The 21,980-nt window shown below is 37.6% G+C and overlaps 1 protein-coding gene across 4 annotated transcripts in view; it reads right to left on the reverse strand.

Annotated features, from left to right (window-relative positions):
- Window positions 1–21,683, reverse strand: part of AGMO (alkylglycerol monooxygenase) — a 203,776-nt gene extending 182,093 nt beyond the window's left edge. Inside the window, exons 1-3 of one of the 4 annotated variants that reach the window (XM_035318412.1) lie at window positions 21,411–21,681; window positions 15,342–15,472; window positions 2,893–3,044 (exon numbers count right to left, since the gene is read on the reverse strand). In XM_035318412.1, coding sequence (XP_035174303.1) covers window positions 2,893–3,044; window positions 15,342–15,472; window positions 21,411–21,539 — 412 coding nt within the window. In that variant the 5' untranslated portion in view covers window positions 21,540–21,681. Of the gene's footprint in view, window positions 1–2,892; window positions 3,045–15,341; window positions 15,473–21,410 lie in introns of all 4 variants that reach the window. The other 3 variants (XM_035318411.1, XM_035318413.1, XM_035318410.1) reach the window with 3 other exon arrangements.
- Window positions 21,684–21,980: the final 297 nt, after the last annotated feature.

Genomic DNA, 21,980 nt, shown 5'->3' on the forward strand with positions numbered 1-21,980 from the left:
AAAGAAAAGAAAAGAAAAGAAAAGAAAAGAAAAGAAAAGAAAACCTGTTATTTTACAGTTTACTGTCTTCAGTAGTATCACCATAATCAGTGTTTTTTTATTGAAACAAAGGGAAAAGTTACAATGATATATAAATTCATTAAAACACCGAGAGAAAAAGCAGTGGCTAACTAAGCATTACCATTGACTGCCATGGCTTTTGGATCAGGCCTAGAAGAATGCTGGAATAAGTGGTGAAACATTTTATTTTCTAACTTTTTAGTGGCTACTGCAAACAATGGAAAATACAAGCACATACTTAGAATAACTCTATCCTTTAAAAAAAAAAAAAAAGAGAGAGAGAGAGATCACACCTAAAAATACTTCCTCTTGTTGCTGTATAACTTCAGTTTATGATAATAACTATTACACACATATAAGTGAAGAGGAAAACATAGATTCCCAAGAAGTACTACAGAAAGAAGTTTCTACTTTCAGCCTATTCTTTCAAATAGCAGAACAATCCAATTATTGGATGGACAACACAAAAATAAGATAGTAAGTAGTAGACAGGAGTTTGTGTTATCATATAACTGCTTAGAGATAGGAAAAGCTATACAATTATGATGCTTTGTAACAAAATTATTTTGAGTACTAACAAACAGCCTGAAAATGCATCTGAATTTAAGTTCTTCATTTTGAAACAATTAGTGTTATTATTTACATCCCCACACATATGTCCACACAGCTTGAATTTCCTGGGATATACATATGCTATTAATTTCTAACTTAGCTTTCTGATCTAAGCCTGAATCACCAGGCCCTGTTATTTTCTTGCTCAAGTGTATGTTTGTCCACTTGTAGAAGAGATTGTTCCAGTGCCTCCACTTCTCAAATCACAGAGGTATTTTCCACTAAACTACATTTTGCATTTTAAAAGCATCTCCTACATTCAAATTCTCCTTTCCAACTTCTGAAGAAGTTGACTTTTGCAGCTGTGTTGCCCTGTTACAGATTTCATCACTTGACCAGAAATAAGGCTGTCGGTTAAAACCTTCATTTTAAGTGATATTCTATAATGTTGCATCAGTTCTCTGCTGAGCAGCACAGACTTGACAGTAAGAAACATTTCTGCAACCTCCAGAAGACTAAATTAACATTTAAAGAACAGCTCGGTACTGACTTTCTTAAGACATGAACAACATTTTGTTATGCGGTTTCCACAACTTCACTACATACTGAGATAATTGTTCTGGATTTTAATTCTAAAATGGCCAGAGTGATTCATTTCAAAGTGCACAGTCACAATGTTCCTCTCAAAATATAGAAAAGCAGATGATAGTGAATTCAGAATTGCTGTAGGAACAGAAAAACATGGAACTGCTTTAGAAAGCATGGTGCTGATCCTGATCCTTTCTCTGGCAGTGGGAATTTTACCACTGAATCTGGTGAAAGTAGAGCCAGGCTACTGATTTTCTAACACTTTCAGGTATTTTTTTTTTTTTTTTAATGCAGGAATATCCTCCCACCTTGGTCCAGTTCTCAGCCCGAAGTTGCAGCCTTGCCAGCACTGTTAATGTCATTGTTTTTGAAGCATATTCCCAGTCTCTCGCACACCCACGCAGGGCTCCCAGCTCCCGGCTGCGATGTCCCCCCAGCACATTGTTCCAGCTCCCCCCAACTTCCTCACCTCCCACCATGTCCCTCTGTGAGCCCCGTCCCCTCACACCATTGTTGTCCCCCTGCACCCACCCTGTATTGTTCTCCCCACCCGGGAGTGACCCTTCCTACCTCCCACTCCCCCCAGAAGCTCAGGCTCATTTCTCACCCACTTCCACATACTCCACTGACCTATTGGCATCAAAATAATTTCCCTTTTCAAAAGTGCATTACATAAACTTGCGTTACTAGATTTTACAGCTTTTGTGGGCTGTGGGCACGCTGCCTTGAGAAGCCCCATCCAAAGTCTCTTAAATTATAAAGAGATACTTATTTCATTGCTACAGACTTCAGATCAGATCCAAAATTAGGAGTGATACAAAGCATTATTGCATCTGTGCACAGAATACAAATGGCTATAGCAAAAATCTGTTGTTAGTAAGAGGAATATATAATGGATAAACAGAGTGATCGATATTATTTACATCTTCATAATACACATGAACAGAAGTAACTGGCATGATTTACATGGCCTCCACTGTTACAATAAATAACTGTTGAATCCCTTCTAAGCTCTACATTTCCATACATAAGAACAAGTAGGGTTAAAAATGTACTTCTTTAAAAAAAAAAAAAAAAAAAAAAAAAAAGACGATCACCTTTAAATCAAGTGTTAATTGCAGACAGAATTTCTAAAATACCTTATAAATGTATGTGCACATATATACATGTATAAAATGTATGTGTATTTATATCTATGCATATAAAGTGCAGAACCACTTTCATTCATCTGTCAGTTTAACAATGATTGAAAGTTAAATATATATACACAGAAGCAGAGGAAGTTAGCCAGATGTCCTGTCATTATTTTGGCCACCTTGCTTTTTATTCCCCTCCATTTTGTATGAAGCTGTGTTTTCCATACAGGCACAAAAGAATACTACGCCATACGAATTAATTTGTTTATCATTTTTTCTGTGATACATTTCTTTTTCTGTGGTGCAACTAGCCAAGAGATACTTTTTTTTTTTTTATTTTTTTTTCTTTTTTTTTTCCTCAAAACTATATCTATTGCATAAAAGTGTGATATACAGATTGTTTTCCATACTCAAAGTGCAAGTGAATCTCTGCTAAACTTGGGAAAGAGAGCACCTAAAGTAGAGTAAGTATAGAAATGAAAATAAATACCTCACTTTATTCATAATTAATTAACACATTTTGTATTTTAATACAGGAAAAACTCTTAACTCTTACCATGACTTATGCGGTGAAACCAGTAGTATGTGAAATCCACTCCCAGGAATGTCAAATACCATGTCCATGCCGAGTCCCAGGGTAGTTCAAAGAGTCTGTAGTTATTCCATACATAGATATAACTAATTAAGTCGACACTTCTGAATAAAACACTGAAATTGAGAGACAAAGAGTGTTATCAATGATTTTGTCAACTGCAAATACAGAACTGTTTTACTGTATACTTACTAATGGGAATCTTTTTCTAAAACATATAAACTGTGCCCAAGTTCCACAATCTTTGTCGAGTAATATGACTGTTAACTTCAGTAATACCATTGCTTCAGGTCATTGAAGTTTTTAAGATCAGCCACTCACCACCTACATTTTGGCATTAGGTATGCTGAAACCCTTAGGCAGTCTGTGCTGTGCAGTGTTCCTTTTCTCACAGATCTGGAGAAACCCATCCTTACTAACTTGCAAGTTAGAAGTGAAGTGGCAATCATTCTCAAAAACTAACTGTAATGTAGTGTAAAATAAGTAAGGTAAAATACTTTTACAATAATATTGTAAATATGATGAAGTTAGGTATGGGACTGAGGATGAGTAAGAGAAGTTATTTGTTATAGTTTAAGCTCAGTGTCACTGGAAGGGAGAGACTTCTTCCTCTCCAGTTCCCTAGGGATAGTTTCCTGTCTGGTTAGTCAGCTGAGTTCAGCATCCAGTGGAATTTAATACAAGGACTGTCACAAGGAAGGCATGGGAGCCCATATTCAGGATGCCGTGTGTCTGTCCATGTCTGCTCATTTTTAATTCAGTGACGCTTCTCAGTGATGCTTCTTCCCAATTCTTGTTTCACCACCATGCCAAGACCATCCCCCACCCGCCCCACCACCCCCTTTTTCAGCTTGATTATTTTTGATAAAGATGATTTCAGTGATTTAGTTTACAGCACAGCCCCCAAAATACGTGAACCTGCACGACTAAAGGGGGACATATTATATTCCTTCCTTTCCCAAACCTTGCTTCACACACATGAAAAAATTCAGATACACCTACTAGTAATGCAGAATTGTGAGAATTGCGTTGTATGTCCCTGAAAATAGTCTGGCCATGCACTGTCTTTTTTTTGGGTAGCTGCACTGAAACATGAGGGAACCTCTGAAAATGTCACTGCTTCAGCTTATGAACCATCCCCCATGCTCTCACTGAACTTTCTGGTCACCTCACCTTCATATTTTTGCAGAAACATCCATTCAGTATTTTTATGATCCCAGCATTAGCACTTTTTCCCATAATGGTATTTTGAACTATATTAGAAGGAAATATTTTGAGGCTCTGTGATGATAGTTTCTCAATTAATGAGGAAAAAAGTCAGTTGAAAATCCCAAGTTCCGAATACTAGGGAACAAGCAGAACGTTACCACACCCATCATTTTATCCTAAGAAGCTGAAGCCTTACAAGGAGTTGTTGCTTGGGTAGACGAGAACTAATGTTTTCCCCACAGCCAGCTGCCACATCTTACCTTCAACTAACTCATTCCTACATGTACTACAAACATCTCAGACAACAAAAACAAAACACAACAAAACCAACACAGTTTCATTTTGGTAGCTGGCAGATAAAGAATTTCTCTTGAGTTGCAATGGCAGGTGTATCTGCCACTTCAAAAACAACTGAGCTATGCCCAGAAGTTGGGCCATACACACCTGGAACATGTTTCATTTTCATAAGAGCTGTGTTCTATAAATATTTTTAAAGAAGATTATATGTGTCCAACCAGATTTTTGCCATTCACCTCATGAGGCATCTGTAAAGTTTAGTATAAATTCTCAAGCACTTTCACAACAGGTCAGAAGGGAGCTGATACTATTCAAACACAAAGAAATGGGCATTTCTTAACATCTTTTCAATGACCAGGAAATTTAAAACACCTTTTGCAACATATAGTATCAGTTATTATTAGGTACTGTTTTCTTACTTTATTCTTTTGCTTTTATTAACATATAATGCCTTTGCAGTACATGCAAAGATATTTGGAAGGGTACATTTCCTCCGTTTTTGATCAGCTTTTTGTATTTCACCCTAGAGTCTTTTTTTTTTTTTTTTTTTTCCCACAAGCTAAGGCCACGGTGTAAAACTTGAGCTAACCTCACAACACATTTTTACATGAATAATTTGCTGTAAAGTCAGAATTTGCTTATTTTTTCCTTCATGCTTGAATCACAATTCTACAATACATAACACTAGCTGATTATTGTAATTAATTTGGAGTAATCCATCATATCACTATGCAATGCTGGAGAAAGAAGAATTGCTTAGCTAAGTATTTAAAAAAAAAAAAAAATACAGTGTGATAGATAGGAAAGTCCAGAGCTTGCATTAAATTAGATTCTGAAAGTTCACTTGGAGTTTTAAAGATTTATATTGCCCCTTTTTTTCTCCCTCAAGCTACATTTTCACTTCTTGAAAACACTGAAGAGAACTTAAGAAAACTTTTTCCTCATTTAAAAGTAAGTTTTTAACCATAAATATGGCAGAAGCAGATAGGTAGAACTTTTGTCATCTAGTCCAATCTTCTGCATAAGGAGTAATAAATCCTAGAACACACATACTGCATAGAAAGCCTTATTATATACATAACATAGATTTATCTTGGATTTTGAATATCTCTGCTGAAAAAAAAAAAAAAATCTTATTATGTGCAAAGAATGCACTTTTGCAACTGTTTTGACTGAGAGAGTGTTTCCATCTCTCTGTTTTTAAAAATCATACATATTTTACTTAAAGGTGATTTTATTATTATTATTTTTAAATAAACCATTTCCCTCTTCTCCTTCCACTGGGTCAGATTATCACTTCCTCTAATTAAAAAAGTCCAAGAAGGAAATTCTGGGAGATGAACTCTCCACATGGACATGAAGATCTACTTACAGTAGATCCCAATGGAATAATGAAAGATGGAAAAGGTGAAGAAAACTCAACCAGATGAACACAGAGCTGACCCCTTGCAAAGAATACCAGATCCTGTTTTGCTTCCTCCACCTCGCAGATCGGCCTTAGAACCTGAAATTAGTTTTCAGGAAAACTCTTCCATGGTCCCTAAGACAATCTCCAAAATTGAAAAGGATCAGGGAACAATAGGTGTTATCTTTCCTCTGAGCATGGAGGAAGAGTTGTGTGTTGAAAGTGAAGACCCCAAGAAAAAAATCCAGGCTCTCGCCACTGCTGCAGGCACCCCCTCACATCACACTGGGTCTCAGCCTGGGACCCCTGAGCTAAAAGCACAACTCTACAGCTGGACCTACAAAACGTCAGCTCTCAAGAGCTGTAACAGACTTGCATCCTTGGAGGTCAGACAGGACGAAACACGTTAAGACACCCTGGTCACAAGGTTATATTATCATTAGAAATAGTGAGATATTACAAATATATTGTTTCCCTGGGTTAAACAAATTCAGTTTTCCCATCCTGACTCATACTACATCAATGTAAGGTTTCAAAATGTTGAACAAAGGCAGTTTCTACTCTGTAATTGGAAATTATTCAGGCCATATATGTAACAGCAGGATACATGAATAATTAAATGCTCTGTAAGCCTTTGTTTCAGAGTGGAAAGTATAAGGATTCCCATTTCCAATGAAACTCAGAAAGCTTTCTTTTCCAGATGAAAAACTAGCTTCAGTCACAATTGAAATAAACATTTTGATAACAAGAATTCAGTAAAGAGGAGATGGGGGAATGAGGTAGAGGAGCCTTGAGAAAACGTCCATTTGCAAAACAAAGCAAACCTTCCTGCAACTGAAATCCCCTTTTATTTCCTGTACAGGTGCCAGGTCTTGAACAGACACCCAATTTATTACCTTGTCAGCTGACTTATTAGGGTTGACACAAATCGAGCTGAAATACGCCTGACATACTGCAGTCAAGGCTTTTTTCACGCTTTAGCTCAAAGCCAAACTTTCCACAAGGTGGAGGGAAGGGGAGAGAGAGCTGTGGGAGTTCTATTCCCTGTTTTCTATCATCAAGATGAATATGATCCTCTCCCATTCTTAATATGCAAAACCAGTCATGAAATAACCCAAGGCTAAAAAATAATTCACCAAAATGATACAGCTGGGAAATGATTATCAAGCTCTGGAAAGCCCTTGATTACAGGAAATAGCACCTACATTTTGAGAAAATGTTCCCACCAGACACAAAAGCTAAAGGAAAGCCTCTCCTCTTCCTCAGTATGGCTTTCTTCTCTGGAATTTTAGTCTAAATAATGCAGTTCCCATTTTTCCTCAAGAAGAAAAAGAACTATCAATGCAAAAAGAAATAAAAAAGAAATAAAAAAGAGGTGAGTTTGGTATCCCTAGCTGTATTAGGTGCACTATTACATAAGATTTAATCTGACAGAGCTGACCTTTTCTTCACCAGCCCTGTTCCTGCTGCACTTCAATTTTTATCCTCCAACTTGAGATACTAGTATTAATTTCTGTTAGTGGGTGTAATTAAACATGAAACAACAGGCTTTGAAAGCAAAAGAACAAATGTCTCTGTCATGCTTCTTAAAATGTCATGCCTATATAAATTATGTCACTTATCATTTAGCTTTGCTCTTTCATATATAAAGAAGAAATCAATTAAAAATATGATATTAAATCCTTAAATATTTTCATGAGAAGTTCCACTCCCTTTAGTAGTAAAGCCCATGGCAATAATACCTCTTGCCCTAAGTTTATACGCGCTTATTTGGTAAATTTAATTAATTAATTAATTAATTTGATTAAATTAATTAATTTAATTGAACTTTTAATCTAAAAGATTTCAAATACTAGTTTAAATCCTTTAGCACACCTGAGTTTCTGTCATTGTAGCTTACTCTTCTACCCTTATAAGAATGGAAGTTTAATTTCTTTAGATCTATTTATACCTTCCCAGCACACCGAGAAGCAAATTGTGTTCTAGTAAATTCAGGATGTGCAGTCTTGGGAGATTCTAGAACATTCTGTGAGGGAACAGATCTGACTTTTTAATATTTGTATAAATAACAACATACAAGTGTAATACAAATGCTTACTTAGTACATTTTTTCAATAAAGGATTTGATTTTGATCTCTCTTACTTGCAGAATAGTGTGACTGTTCCACTGAAGTCATAAAATTTGTGTTAAGGATTGAGTTAGATTAGTAGAAATCTTATTATATTCTCAAAGGTCATGTATAAGCAGAAGTTATGAGGAGGGGGAAAGGGGTATTCAATTCAACCCTGTTTTGTTCTAAAATTATCTAGAACAAAGGAAGTGATAACAGATGACTGTTCCAATAGTCTGTAAAAATACAGTGAAATATCTTCAATGACAAATTAAATGATGAAATGAGCAAATTAAATGATGAAATCAGAAGAAATATTTGTGTGAGATTTTCTAGTGATCAACTTTTATAATACTTCTGAACTCCTATAGCCATAGTTTGCCTTTGTCCATGATATATGCAGTGGTGCAAGTCTGTTATTTTCAGTTCTATAACACTGATTTACAGAATCATAGAGATTTTTCCCTGATTTCCATAACTTCAAAGTGTTGTCCCAGCAAACTATATTGGCCAGCTTTAAAAATGCTACCCCTGTGCTCCATCTAGTGGAATCCTGATTTAAACTTAATATGTCTTTTAGCAGATAAGTATTTTAGTCAGAAGAGTACTCTAGACAGTTTAGAGTTAGAGGGCTTAAAAAAAATAATTTTCATCTGTTTTCATGCATTTATCTTAGTGAAAAATACAGAACTACAGAATAAAATATATGCAACATTTAATGGGTTTTGGAAATTTTGTTGTGTGTGTTATATTTTGTGAGCCTCTGATTATGGAACTTAATTAATAACATATTTTTAATAAGGGTAAACTCAGATAACAGTCTGTACTTTCACATAAGAGCACATATGTATCTGAGAACAAATGTTAACAGCTTGTTTCTGTTTCTAGAGACATAGCAGGTGTGAAACTGGGCTCTGAGATTCACAAATTCACTGAGACGTTTACTGGGTCCAGTGTCTAGAAAATAAGTAACGATGCAACACTGAAGATGTAGACAAATATGAATTCTGCAAACAGCTGTTTCAATGTAAGCGGTTAGAATCTAAAAGAGTAATTGGCTTTCTGACAGGCTTGTGTGAAACATGGAAAGCTCTTGAACATTATAGTAGGGACTACTAGTTGTTTCAGACAATTAGTTTGAGAACATCCTGACTCTCCCAAGTCTGTCTCCTAAATTCTGTTCTTTAGTGTTTGGTAGCTTATATGTCATTTCATTAGAAACTCCAGAGTTCTAAATTCTGGCTCAGAGCTTTCTTTAGTCATCACCAAAAAGTAGCACACCACACACACGCCATGCTGTCCACGGCTGCTAGTTGGTACTCCTGTGTTGTGCCAGCAGCACTGCTCACACAGGTGTTCTCCAGCATGTTTCAAACAAAATGAACCAGGTCTGCAAAATTCTGTATTTTAAACCCCTGAAGATAATGCTGCTGATATGGCCAGGGGAGGACTCACCACTGACAAGAGGTGAGAGATAGTAACAGGGGAGAAGGGAGGAGGCAATGAGCAGGCAGGAAGCTTTAACATAGGTACAGCTAGATTTGAATTTGTCCAAAGCCACAGTGTAGCTTATACTAAATTTATAAAGCTGTGTTAAATTGATTCACCAAGATGATAGCAACCCTTACATGGATTAATTAACCTAGTCTTTACTGATTTTGTCCCACTCAATTCATTGATGTTGAAACAGCTCAACAAAAAAGGGAATTAGACCAAAGAACATTCATGCAGACAGTCCCTGTCACGAGCTTGACTAAATTAAGTTAGAGAATTCCCTTCCAGAGTCAGGTTTGCCCGCTGAAAGCACTGCCAGCTCCAGTGCACAGTACTACCCGCTTTCTGAAGCTGTTTATCCTCCTCAGACTGCTTTACCTACGGAGAATTAGTGACCTATTTCTAAACCTGTTCTTCTGACAGAGCTGTGAGGGCTGTGACCTTCGGCAAAATGTGGAAACAATTAGCAGAGGATATTGGACAGTGCAGCCAGGAGGATATTCTTATGAAATATATAACTACAAAACACTATTTGAAGAGTGGGAGGAATGGGATGGTGAGTAGATTCTGTCTCTTCACGATTGTTACCTATTAAAATACTATTTTATGGAAACATGACATGTAGTGTCTAAATTGCCATAACTAGCTGCCACAGGCATGCTGGTGTGTGCAGTTTCAGTGGAGCCTAAGCCAGCCTAGCTGCTGGTTGCCAGCCTCATTTGACTGCCTCTCTCTGCCTTAAGCAAAAACGTTATTGCTCCTATACTGAACTGAAATAGCACCTTACTGAACTGAACCTTAGCACAGGATCAGATGAACACCTGAACCAGCACAAGATAAAGAAATGACTATGTAAATGAGATAGGAAGGACAGAAGTGCAGTAGCTAGAAGTTCAGTTGGTGTAGGGGCACAGCAGCCTTACTTGCAATTTAACTAGGTTAAGTGATTACCTTTCCAGTTTGGCCCCATCTGCTCATCACTGCCCAAAGTCTGGTGGTTACCAGCCATCAGATCTGCCAGCATAATTGCATGCATAGCTGCTCCCTGACCCAGCTCTGTCAAAATGAATGCAGCTGAGCTTAAACACCTCTTTTATAGTTCTTGGGGGGCTTTTGTTTCTGCTTTTAGCTGGATCACTTTGTCAGGACCAGGTTAGGGAGCAATTAAATGTGCAGTTATGTTGGCAGATCTGAGGGGGCAGCTGGATCAGAAGCAACACATCTGACCATGCTCTAAGTAAACATCTGTCCAAAGCTTTAGTCAAGCAGATGTGGAGAGAAAAATTTAGCTAATAAGTCTTGAAGTGAAAATATAACTTACAAGACACTGTATCTATCAAATTTTCTTCTAAGAGATGCAGTCACTAATTTATGAGCTTATAATTTTCTGCATTTATAAGTGTACAGAAATACTAGTAGATACATCAGGAAGCCAGGACCTACTTTCAATGTTTGCATCCATGAAGGTGAGTATTTTGTTTTTTCACGGATAACACCAGCTCCATGGGGTTGTGAATTGCTTGCACCAACTTGAAACAAATGCATTTTAATCAGTTCTGAAAACTCCTATTATTAAGGACTGAAAGCTTCTGTTTTCAGACTGAAATTTTACATACTTTTCATGTGGATAACTCAGTAATAGTACAAAAAAAAAAAAAAAAGTTATCCTGCACACCTGACTGCTTTTTTTTTCCATGCTCATTTTTTGTTTTGATACAAGATTTTGTGAACCATGGTAAGAGCTGATCCAGGTTAATATGATGGGGGGAGGGAGGAGGGTGTGATGGTGCTGGATGTATTTCCTGGGCCACTTCACCACAGGGTAACACAAATGCTGATGCCAGCAAAAGGGGGAGAAAGATCTAAGGCAAGAATATGCAAACAGAAGTATAAATCAGGCAAGGGTCCTTCACTTGGCCACAGTGTTGGCCTAATATGCACTTGAAACTGCTTCTTCAATATTTCTTCTGCATAAAAATTATTTAAAATCCAGATCACATACAGAATTGAACCGTACTGGTTTACTGGAGAAACAAACTCTATACTCCTTTGATTCAGTTATTGATGATGAGCAATTTTGAGGTGCATAATAACATGAACTATCCAAAAACCATTTTCTCATTCCTTTCTGATGGTCAACACCACTTTGGAGAACTTCAGCCTCCCGTGTTTCACAAAGTCAAACATTTAATATATAAAATTTTTAATGTTCACTTTAGAAATTGGAAAGTTAATTGCAGATTTGTTGACAAAACTGTTAGACATATATATACACACTTTATAAACTCACACACACTGTGTGACTGTGTTGCAGAGCTGAACACTAAAAACTGGCAATTGAGCATGACCATAAAAAACGGAGACTTTCCCAACTAGTTTGAAAATGTACCTACCTCAGTTATCCCCCAAACACTTTCTGATTTGATTTATGTTCTGTTGCTTTAAAAGAAGAAATGGGCCAAAATGAAATAATGCACATACTTGTATAGTGGATATTTATACCCCAAATAAACTTTCTCTTGGGAGAATATTTTTAAAGCAGCATTTCAAGTCTCCTGGCAATGGTTTGTTAGAGAAGTTTGTTATTTATTTAGAATAAAAGTTCTCAGAAATTTTTTAACCACCAACATCTAAGATGCAGGGAGTGAGGTTAGTAATTCAAATGTGTCCCTTTCCCCTGAACTACTTTTCATTGCATATAACATTTAGCATTCATACATCCAGAGGAATGTACAGTATGTATTAAGGCAAAGAAAATTATATTTAAGAAAATGTATGTGCTATTTTACAATAAATAATATGTACACATAGCAATTCTACTTTCTATATGCTGTTAAGTCTAATAAGCCTAAAAACAAACCACACTGCCTTTTCTGATTAGACTTTTCCTCTTGCACCTACATTTTTAATATTTGGCATAGGAATATCAACAATTTATGATCTGCATTTTCTCCAACAATGAAGTAAGAAACACTGAATAAATATTGTTTTCCCTCAAGAGATGCAGCACTTCTTATACAGACTGTGAAATGGAAAAACATACTGAGAGTCTGAATAATTTTTCCATACAATGTAAAGACCTCATTGCAATGATGCATCTGAAGCTTCATTCTAACTAATAGACTGAAGCCACCATTTTAGATTCAACCACAGATTTTTTAAGGAAGTGGCAAACCATTGCTCCTAGTTGAGAAAATGAAAATTAGTCCCTGGGAGAGGATACAATCAATGGTGTGTTAATCTAACCTTCAGCTGTTAATGATTTGCACTACTATTTCCCCTGATGCTGTGGGTTCTGCTGAAATATTGTTTTAGCAGTTTCTGTCAGCTTTCCCTACATTTTTTTTCTGCCTGAAAGGGAAAGACGGAAGTGAAAATCTTAGCAAAGGATTGTGTGTGCACTTCCCCCCCCACCCCCCCCTTTTTTTTTCTTTTTTCTGACCCATTTATTTCACACCATGGAAGCAGAACACAGAAGGGTAAACTGCTTCTTTCACATTCAGTAAGAAATTTCAAAGCTTTGTAAAAGCTTTTTTTTTTCTTTCTTTTTTTCTGTTTTTTCTTTTTTTCTTTGGGGTCTTATGTTTCCAGCCAGGAGAGCAGTACAAGTGACCTGGAAGAGACTTCTTGTGCTGGTGTATCAATGAATAAGTGTACTGATCCTGCCGATTTGCCTGATCCTACAAAGTTTATGTCCTTAAGGATCATTTAGTTCACTCACTCAAGATAACTTTGCAAAATAATTCTTATCCAAAAGAAAACTGCCTAGCCTACAAGCCAAATTCTGCAGCAGAGTACTGAGTGCCAAAATAATAAAAGTACTCAGCACCTTGCTAAGCTGCGTTCCACACATGCAACATTAGTTTTCTTAACAAGCATTTGTTCCAGGAATGAGTGCCTCTGAAGCATTTTAGTATTCTTAAAATACAGCCAAAAGACCTCACAAAACCATTCAAACTTCCATCACACATGTCTCAGTCCCCCTAACTTCATCAGTCCTGAATATTTCAGATAAGAAAAATAAGCATTCAGCTTGGTAAATCTGAAGTATATGACTGTATAGAAAAATTGTGTAATTTGAATAAATTATATTCGAAAGATTTTAGTTTTAGCTGTATGAAAACTAGAGTATACTTTCTTTAGAGGTGTGTTTCAGTGCATACAAGTCCAATACTTTATATTATTTATTATGGCTTATAATATAACACAAAACTGAATGTTTCTCCTTCAAGATCATGTTCACAGATCTTATTAAATGTGTACAAGATAGTTTGAGTATAGATTGCTCACTAGTTGCAAAAAGTAGCTTCATGAAACTCTTCATTTAGATATTACTTCAAATATTTCTCATGTTGAAATTTCTTGTCTCTTATTTCGAGATATATAAGGAGTTTGGGAGAGTGCCTCTAAGTGACATTATTTATCTACCAAACTCCCTAAATGGCTTCATTCGTGACAGTTACTAGTGAAAACTAAGATGATCGATCACAAGTTGTCTTTGTACCTAAATTAAAGGTATATAGATCTTATCAAAACTTTTCCTTTATTACAATTTTTTTTTAAATGTACAAATTCAAACAATAATAGACTACAAATTGGGTAATTTACATTGACAAAAACTAGGGATCTCTAAATATCAAAGACATCATTGCACTGATTCAAAACATTCAGGATGATCAAATGCATTACCCATATATTTCTGTGTGGCCAAGTATAAGAACCTATTGCCTATGAATGAGGAATGCAAGCCACAATATAAATACATATATATATATATATATATTTGGGGATGAAAGATGGCTCAAAGGACTAACATGGACCTGTGATATATAAAGGGAGGAACAACAAGGAGAAATAGCGAACAAATGACTTCATTATTTGGCACTGATATAGCAATTTCTGAAATATGGAGTGCACTTGAGACATCAACATTAAGAAGGCTGAAAAACTGTAGAGGATTCAGAAAAGAACTGTGGGAATAATTGAAAGACTTGAAAATATACTGTATAGTCAAATTCAAATAATTGAAACTTTTCTTCATGTAATGAATAGATTATATGCAACAATGGTAATCTGTAAATTCATACATGGGGAATAGAAACTGAATCCCCTTCTAACAGAAAAGATGTAATAAAATCTATCATCTGGAAGCTCATATTATGAAAAGGCAGACACAATACTCCTTAGAAGCATTTAGAGCTTCTGAAAAGCACTTAGATCATTTTATATAAAGAACTTTCTGGATTCCCTACTATTAAATATTTATTAATCCATAATGTATATTTCTCTAAAACACAACTCCATTCACCATGAAGTAATTCAGGTTAATCTTATGACCTCTATGCAGGAGAGAAAAAACAGATGATCACGTTTGCAACATTTCTATCAAGCATTAAAACCTCTGAGAAGTCCACTGAATTCAAACAGGATCATGACTGAATTCAAAGAGCTTTGAATCACGTGTTTATTCACATTTCTATTTGATTATATGCATGCAATTTTACTTTAAAGGCCAATGAATATAAAGGACTTCTTTTTCTCTCCTTTCTTCAGGTTAATAAAAAAACTCAGATTTTAACATAATCTAACCTAAGACAGTTAAGTTAACTGAAGTCCCAGAAACAGCTAAAGGTGACAGCCAAGATCAGATATGAATGAATATAATTGGAACAAGAAAATATCCTACAAGTATCTTATTTAGTCTTACAGATTAGAAAGACATTTATGCTCTTTATGCAACTTCATGTTAGCAAAGTAAAATCTAGATGCTTTATTTAATCACTTTGGGTTAGCAATAAAAATTTCAATATTTTAACAATTTCAATTCATAAAATTCTCTCTTCTTCCTTCTCAGTGACTAACAAACAACCTTAAGCTAATATAACACATATACTTACTCTGGTAGTCGAGACAGGATACCTAAAGAAAGAGAACTTATACCATCATTGATTCGACCTGACAGCTTACGCTTCTGAACCCAGCTGACAGCAAACTCCAGCACAATAAAAGCAATGAAGAATGGAATACTCTGAAAAAGAAATGGGAGAAAAGCAGTCACAACACAAGTAGGATTAGATCTGCCTTTTCAGTTTCCTTTAGGATGAAATTCTTTACTCTGAGGCTAGTGAGGCACTGGAACAGTTTGCCCAGAGAAGGTGTGGATTCACCATCCCTGCAAGTGTTCAAGTCCAGGTTGGATGGGGCTTTGGGAAATCTGATTTAGTGAGCTAGTGGAATGTGTCTCTGACCCTGTCAGGGAGATTAGACCTACATAATCTTTAAGGTCCATCCAAACCTATGATTCAAAGAGTAGCTTATGCAGCCAGATACTTCTCAGGTTGACTTGTATCTTTCTAGTTACTATTGCACCCTGATAAATAAAGTTCCTCATGGACCCAACAAGGACAACCAAGGCTGCCAAGGCATAGATACCACCAGAATAAATCCAATGCACTAACTTCATCACATACTACTTTCTATTGTCTGCACGTAAATTATTAAATGGCATCAAAACAAAACACAAAAGCCTTTCCAAACTCATTTCTTATATTCAAATAAATGAGTGAAAGCGTCAACATTTGTGGACTCCTCTAACCACAAGGTAAAAATAGAATCTGCTTTCAATTTGATATGTAAGCATTATTTGAAAGTGTTCAGCCACTGAATCTGGCATCCAACAATATTATCTGAAAGATATATTAGAGTTACTTTCTGCTTAACATATCTGTTGCCATGCATTTTGCTGCTGATAGCAACAGCTCTTCCATATGTATTTTAACTAAAGAACCCATGAATTATGTGAAATAACAATGAAAAAAAGTCCAATGTGGGGCATAACACCTGTGTTCTTTCCAGATCAAATAGCAATGGTGCTCCTTTTTTTTTCTTTCAGGTTGTACTAGCTGTCAAATCATTTACTGCCTTTCTGAAGAAAACTATAATGCTGTGCAAGACAAACATTTTTCACTCACAATGCTGCTCCAATCTAGGATTCAGCTCACACTGTATATCCTGAGTCCCAGATCAATGGACAAGTTGAAAATGCCCAAGAACAGCACCCATTAGAGAATGGTATGGATGTGACCAGTGGGGTGGGACTGGCAAAAATTATTGTGAAAACACCATGTTTCATCAGTGCAGACTGATTGTTACACGTGTTCTCAAATTTTCATCAGCATCAGCGGGGGGGGGAGGGAGCAAGGTGGGGAGGGTAAGATTGAACAGTAGTAGTTGGCAGAGCATTTATTTATTTATTTATTTATCGATTGATGTTGGAGTCCTAATAGTCCCTGCAGTTCATGGGAGGAAAAACTGATGAGGCAGTGACAACACATCAGACACCAAGACCACCACCAGAAGGCCTGCAGCAAGGAATATAGGAAGTAGCTATTTTATTTACATCAGATCTTTGTGCTCTTGAATGTTCCTTAAACCATCTCCCTTGCTCTGCAGAAAAAGTTTAGGTGACCTTGGAGACATTCAGAGAACTCCTTTTTGCTGGTACTAAGGCATAAAATTCACACTGCATTTTTTAAGGGATAGAGAAGTGCAAGACCTGTGAGATTTTATCCACTCACCAGTATGGGAGACATCACACTGCTAGACTGGTCCCTGTCCTCCTTAGTCTTTTTTCACTGTCCCATTCAAGTCACTACAAACATATAGATCCACATACTGAAACCTTCCACACTGCACTGTATGAGAGAGGTTGCTTCTGCCTATACATTTTTAATGGAAGAAGCATGTTGCTTCCGCAAGTGCCATTGCATTTTGGAGGGTGCTCATTTTTGTTGACAAGTGAGATGTGATCCGGGAATTCGTACCAAGCTGGGACACCAAAGAGACTAAGATGGATACAGACCAGATTGCTCAGTCAAAGAAGAATGGGATGATTCAAACCATGCAAGCAGAGAGAGATTTATAGCGTCTAGGAAATGTGAAAGTTCATAAACTGCAGCAGCTCAGGGTTAGGTTACAATAACAGATGAACAGAGATTAATATCAACATGGCACTTTTTAATTTAGATGCCTAGCTTGCACTTTAACACTGCTTTAGTTATCTAAAGGCATGTTTGGGATACACGCTAGCTGATCATAGAAAACATTTCAAAATCAAAGGAAAACTTACGAATAAGTCCTAAAGAGTACCCAGCAAAAACAGTGTGGTAAATGTTTGTACATTTGAAATCAATAAAAAAATACACTTTATTAGAGGTCATTAAAGCATCCTAGAAATAAATAAATAAATAAATAAATAAATAAATGTTCCTTGTTTTACTTTAACTGCTTAATTTCTAAGTAGATGTTTATTTTCTAGTTGATATAATTAAAAAAGATTCCTAAATTACTAAACAAGCCAGATGACCGTGCCTGTAAATCCATCAGAGATAAAAATGGTCTTTTGAGAACCACTAAGAAAGATTTTACCACAAAACTGGGAACCAGCTCTAGCACAGACTATAGACAATTTCAAAGTCATGCAATAACAGAAGCTGCACTGCAAATTGAAAGGGCTCAGGGCAGAATAACTGGGATCTTTTATTCAAGAAATGAAAATAACGTACAGGAAATATACAATTCCTGTATAGTGCCTGGCAATTCACTTTACCTAGCAACTTCTGAAATAGTTAAAATACTTGGCTTTATACTAATACAACTTCTTTCCCATTGACTTCATTAAATATTTTCTTCCCACTGTGAAGCTGTGAGACAGCCAAATATTCAACACCACTTTTTGACTCACAAATAGGGAGTGTCATAGCAAGGAGGATAAAGAAACATTCAGACAGTCTTAACCTCCTGCCCATCAAGGAGTGTGAGAAAGGAAAGTTTTATGACATACCTCTTGGTACCTAAGATATTACTACCTCTCTTCCACACACCCACATTTTGCTGTGTCCAAAGTAGATCAAAGAAATCAACTACATCAAAACTAGTTTATGTTATTTCTGTGAGCATAATACGTAACATTTATTGTCATAGATCAGGATACTATCAAGTTAGATGCCATAAAAACAGAAAGAAAAGGCACTCCTTGTCCCTAAGAGCTTATCATCTTGGGATGCAGTGTAAGACAGCAGAAGGATAACAGAAATAATACAAGAAAAATGGAGGTAGTCAGGCAGGCAGACAAGTTTCAAGTAGCCTAATCATTAGGTTCATCTTTTTTTTTTTTTTTTTTTTTTTTTTTGGGGGGGGGGGGCGGGGCGGGGGACAAGAGTGTGGGGTAGTAGTTAAAATGACAATTAAGATGTTTAAGGAACATGAGGGGGATAGGTAGCTCCTGCATATCCAGGGAAAGTTTTCAAGTATTGTCCCTGAAAACAAAGTGGCACAAAATTAGGCAATAGCCACTGTTGACCTCACGGGTCGGAGATGGAAGCTGGCCCCTTTCTGTATCTTCTGATCTACAAATGTTTTACTCCGTTACCAGCTGCTTTCTTTTCACCTATCACCAGAAATTCCTAATGGGGATTTGCACTAGTTTTTGTGGTTTATGTCAATAACTGATCAATAACTTGAAAGTCTTACTCTGAATGCTGAATAAGAGGGTTTCCCTTACAAGTAACCAATTCTTACACAATGCAAAGGACTATTTTAAATCAATTTCTACTTCATAGAGTTGCAAAAAATAATATTAAGTTGAAAGTCAGCATAAATTCATGATTTTATTACAGGCCTTGAAACAGTATGTTTTCTTAAAGTCCCAGGTCCTCATAACATAAGATTCTCAACTTTCACATAGAATTAAATAAGCAGGTTCTGTGCCTCATTATTTAGAAGCAAAGCCTAAAAACATGGATTGAGTGTAAATGTGAACTTAATCTTTAGGCTCTAAAAAGCAGAGAGTAAACAGAAAAGAAAACCAGTAAGTATTAAATTTAATGCTTCCATTTTGGGGCTTTCAGAGGAAGGAACAGTGCATTCTCTTCCTGGGAGTGACTACAGTCAGTAGACTAAAACTCTACTAGTCTTTTCCTCCCATCTGCAGAACGAACATCAAGAGAATCCAAGAAACAGGGAAAGCAAAGTATATTTTTATATACTTTGAGTGCTTGTGAAAGGACAAGGTAAGCATTGGTATGCATTGTAAGAGTTAAGTTCTAAACTGTAGGGGAAAACAAAACAAAACAAAACAAACAAACAACAACAACAAAAAACACTTTCTTTTCTCTTTCTACAACTGAGGGAAAATAAAGGTTTTCAAAGTCTTTTCAAAGTCTATGTGACAAAAGCTCACATAAAAATGAATTCCATGATTGTGGTCCAGGATTTTGACCCTTTTTCCCAGAGTTATGGAGACTAGCTGAAAGAGTGATTTCTCCCTGGGCCCCACTGCAGAACATTGCTTACTGGTCGCTGGTAACCAATCAGACCATGTTTTGAACAGGACTTGGGGCCTTAACATACAGCTATGCCAACAGAGCATGGTGCAGAGACCACGAACTGGTCCTGCTTCTAAAAAAAATGAAGTAATAGAACTACAACCAGAGAATACACTGCACAAATTAGACTAAGCTATGATCCTAAGCTAATAGGCTAAGCTATCAGACAGCAATTATAGCAAAGTATAACTATACTGAAAAACCTTTTTAGTTTAACTTTTGCTAGGTACATATTCCCTTACAAACTTATCACAAGGGAGTTGTACAACAGCAGAAGCCTGCAGACAGTTCTATAATGCAATAAAGTACCAGGAATCCTTCTGCAGACTTTCATAGCTGTCTGCCCTTAACAGTCACAGGTTAGGCCAAGGTCTGAGCTGAATATTGCACAGGTCTGCATGGGAGAAGGAAGTTCAGGGATGTTAAGGAAAAACACTGGCAAGAAAATGAATGCTACTCAGCTGAAAATGTGGGAACAGTACAAGGGGATTGAGATAAGCACTAGACAGAGCTGGAGGAAGCAATCAGTTGACTAGGCAAAACTGTCAAGCTCTAGACAGACTTGCCTGACCATTGTGCTATAGCTTTGTTGCAAAATGCCTCTGAGGGCAGTCCATCGACCAGACTTTGTATACACAGGTTGGATTTGCAGCAGCTGTCTGCTTACTCTATCCAAAAGGGCAATGTTTGCTGATAACCACCATCAGTGATGGGTTGCTGAACACTGACATTCGCAGGAAGTTGCTGACACTGATGTACCACTCTGCACAATCCATGACACCCCCATTACAGCGCAATAGCAGCTACTGAACAGCAGTTTGAGATATGTGCCAAGATCTGTGCAATAGGTAGGACAGAAGGGAGCAAAGGTATCTCCTGAAAAGCAGACAAGCCAGTAGGGCAAGAGGGGAGGGAGGGATACGCTGCTGCCAAGGGAGTTCTCATGCCTGACCTCTGTACTCTTGCCTTGAAACTTTAGGAGTCTGCACTGTCCCAACACAAATATTTGTTCTAATTCTCTTAAACAATCTTTGTGTATTTTTTTTCTTTTAAATAGTGATTCTAAATATATGTGTATATATATATATATATTATTTTATATTTTTTTTGCTTGCTTGCTTGCTTGCTTGAAGATCTGCTTGCTTGAAGCCTAGCCTGAGTAGCCCACCACAGTATCACGCTTTCTGGTTTACTCAGTTCAGTTTGCTGTCATTATATCACTCAGCTCTGCCAGTGTGAACAGTGTTAGCACAAACTTTCAGATGTGGGGTGCTCCTCTGAAAACTGGTGTTGGGAGACAGCAACCAAACCTTCACTTAAAACACATATAGAATACCTGGCTAAACTGCCAGCAAGCCCGGGAATGAGAGCAGACAGAGAAAAACATACTTAATCTTATTTTAGGTGCTCTCCTCCAGTCACCGCTTCCCCAAGCCTTTTGAGAGAGGCAGGCAGTGGCTGCGCGCAGGGTGGGTGGAGGGGAGGGATGGATGCTGCGGGGGGGGGGGGGGGGGGGGGGGGGGCCCCCCCCACCCCCCCCCCGGGCCCCCCCCCCCCCCCCCCCCCCGACGGGGCTCTCACCTTCTCCACGTAGTCGGGCACATCCTCCACCGTGCGGAAGGAGCTCTCTCCGGGCGGCAGAACATAGAAAAGAGCGCGGAGCTGCTGTCCCGGCGTGGTGGACCGCGGGCCGCCCGCTGCGCTGCCCATGGCCCAGCTGCTCTGCGCCGAGCTGCGCCCGCCCCGGCCGCCCGCTGGGCTCTGCACGGCCTCCGCAGGTGCGCTGGGAACGGCGCCCGCAGCGCGGAGCCACCGCGGCCGCGCCTGCTCTAGCCTCCAGCCCTCCTTTCGCCTCCCCTTGGCGCTGGGGGTCTCGCAGCCTGCTTTTGGGAAAAGCCTCTCGTTTCTCCTTCAACGGTGCTGCTATGCAGATCTTTAAATTACCGCTATTATTTTTCATTGTCATAATTTCTTTAGTGGATGGCCAACTTCTCTCATACTGATCTACTGCATTTTCCTTATCACCCTCCAAAATCCCTAAACAGCAAAGCTCAAGATACCCCTTTCAAACTTTTCCACCAAAAAATATTGTTCAGTTTTTGAGCCCTGCATAAATGCAGTTTTATTCATTTATTTATTTATTTATTTTAA

The sequence above is a fragment of the Oxyura jamaicensis genome, chromosome 2 (genome assembly GCF_011077185.1).
Source record: "Oxyura jamaicensis isolate SHBP4307 breed ruddy duck chromosome 2, BPBGC_Ojam_1.0, whole genome shotgun sequence".
In the NCBI taxonomy this organism is placed as follows: domain Eukaryota; kingdom Metazoa; phylum Chordata; class Aves; order Anseriformes; family Anatidae; genus Oxyura; species Oxyura jamaicensis.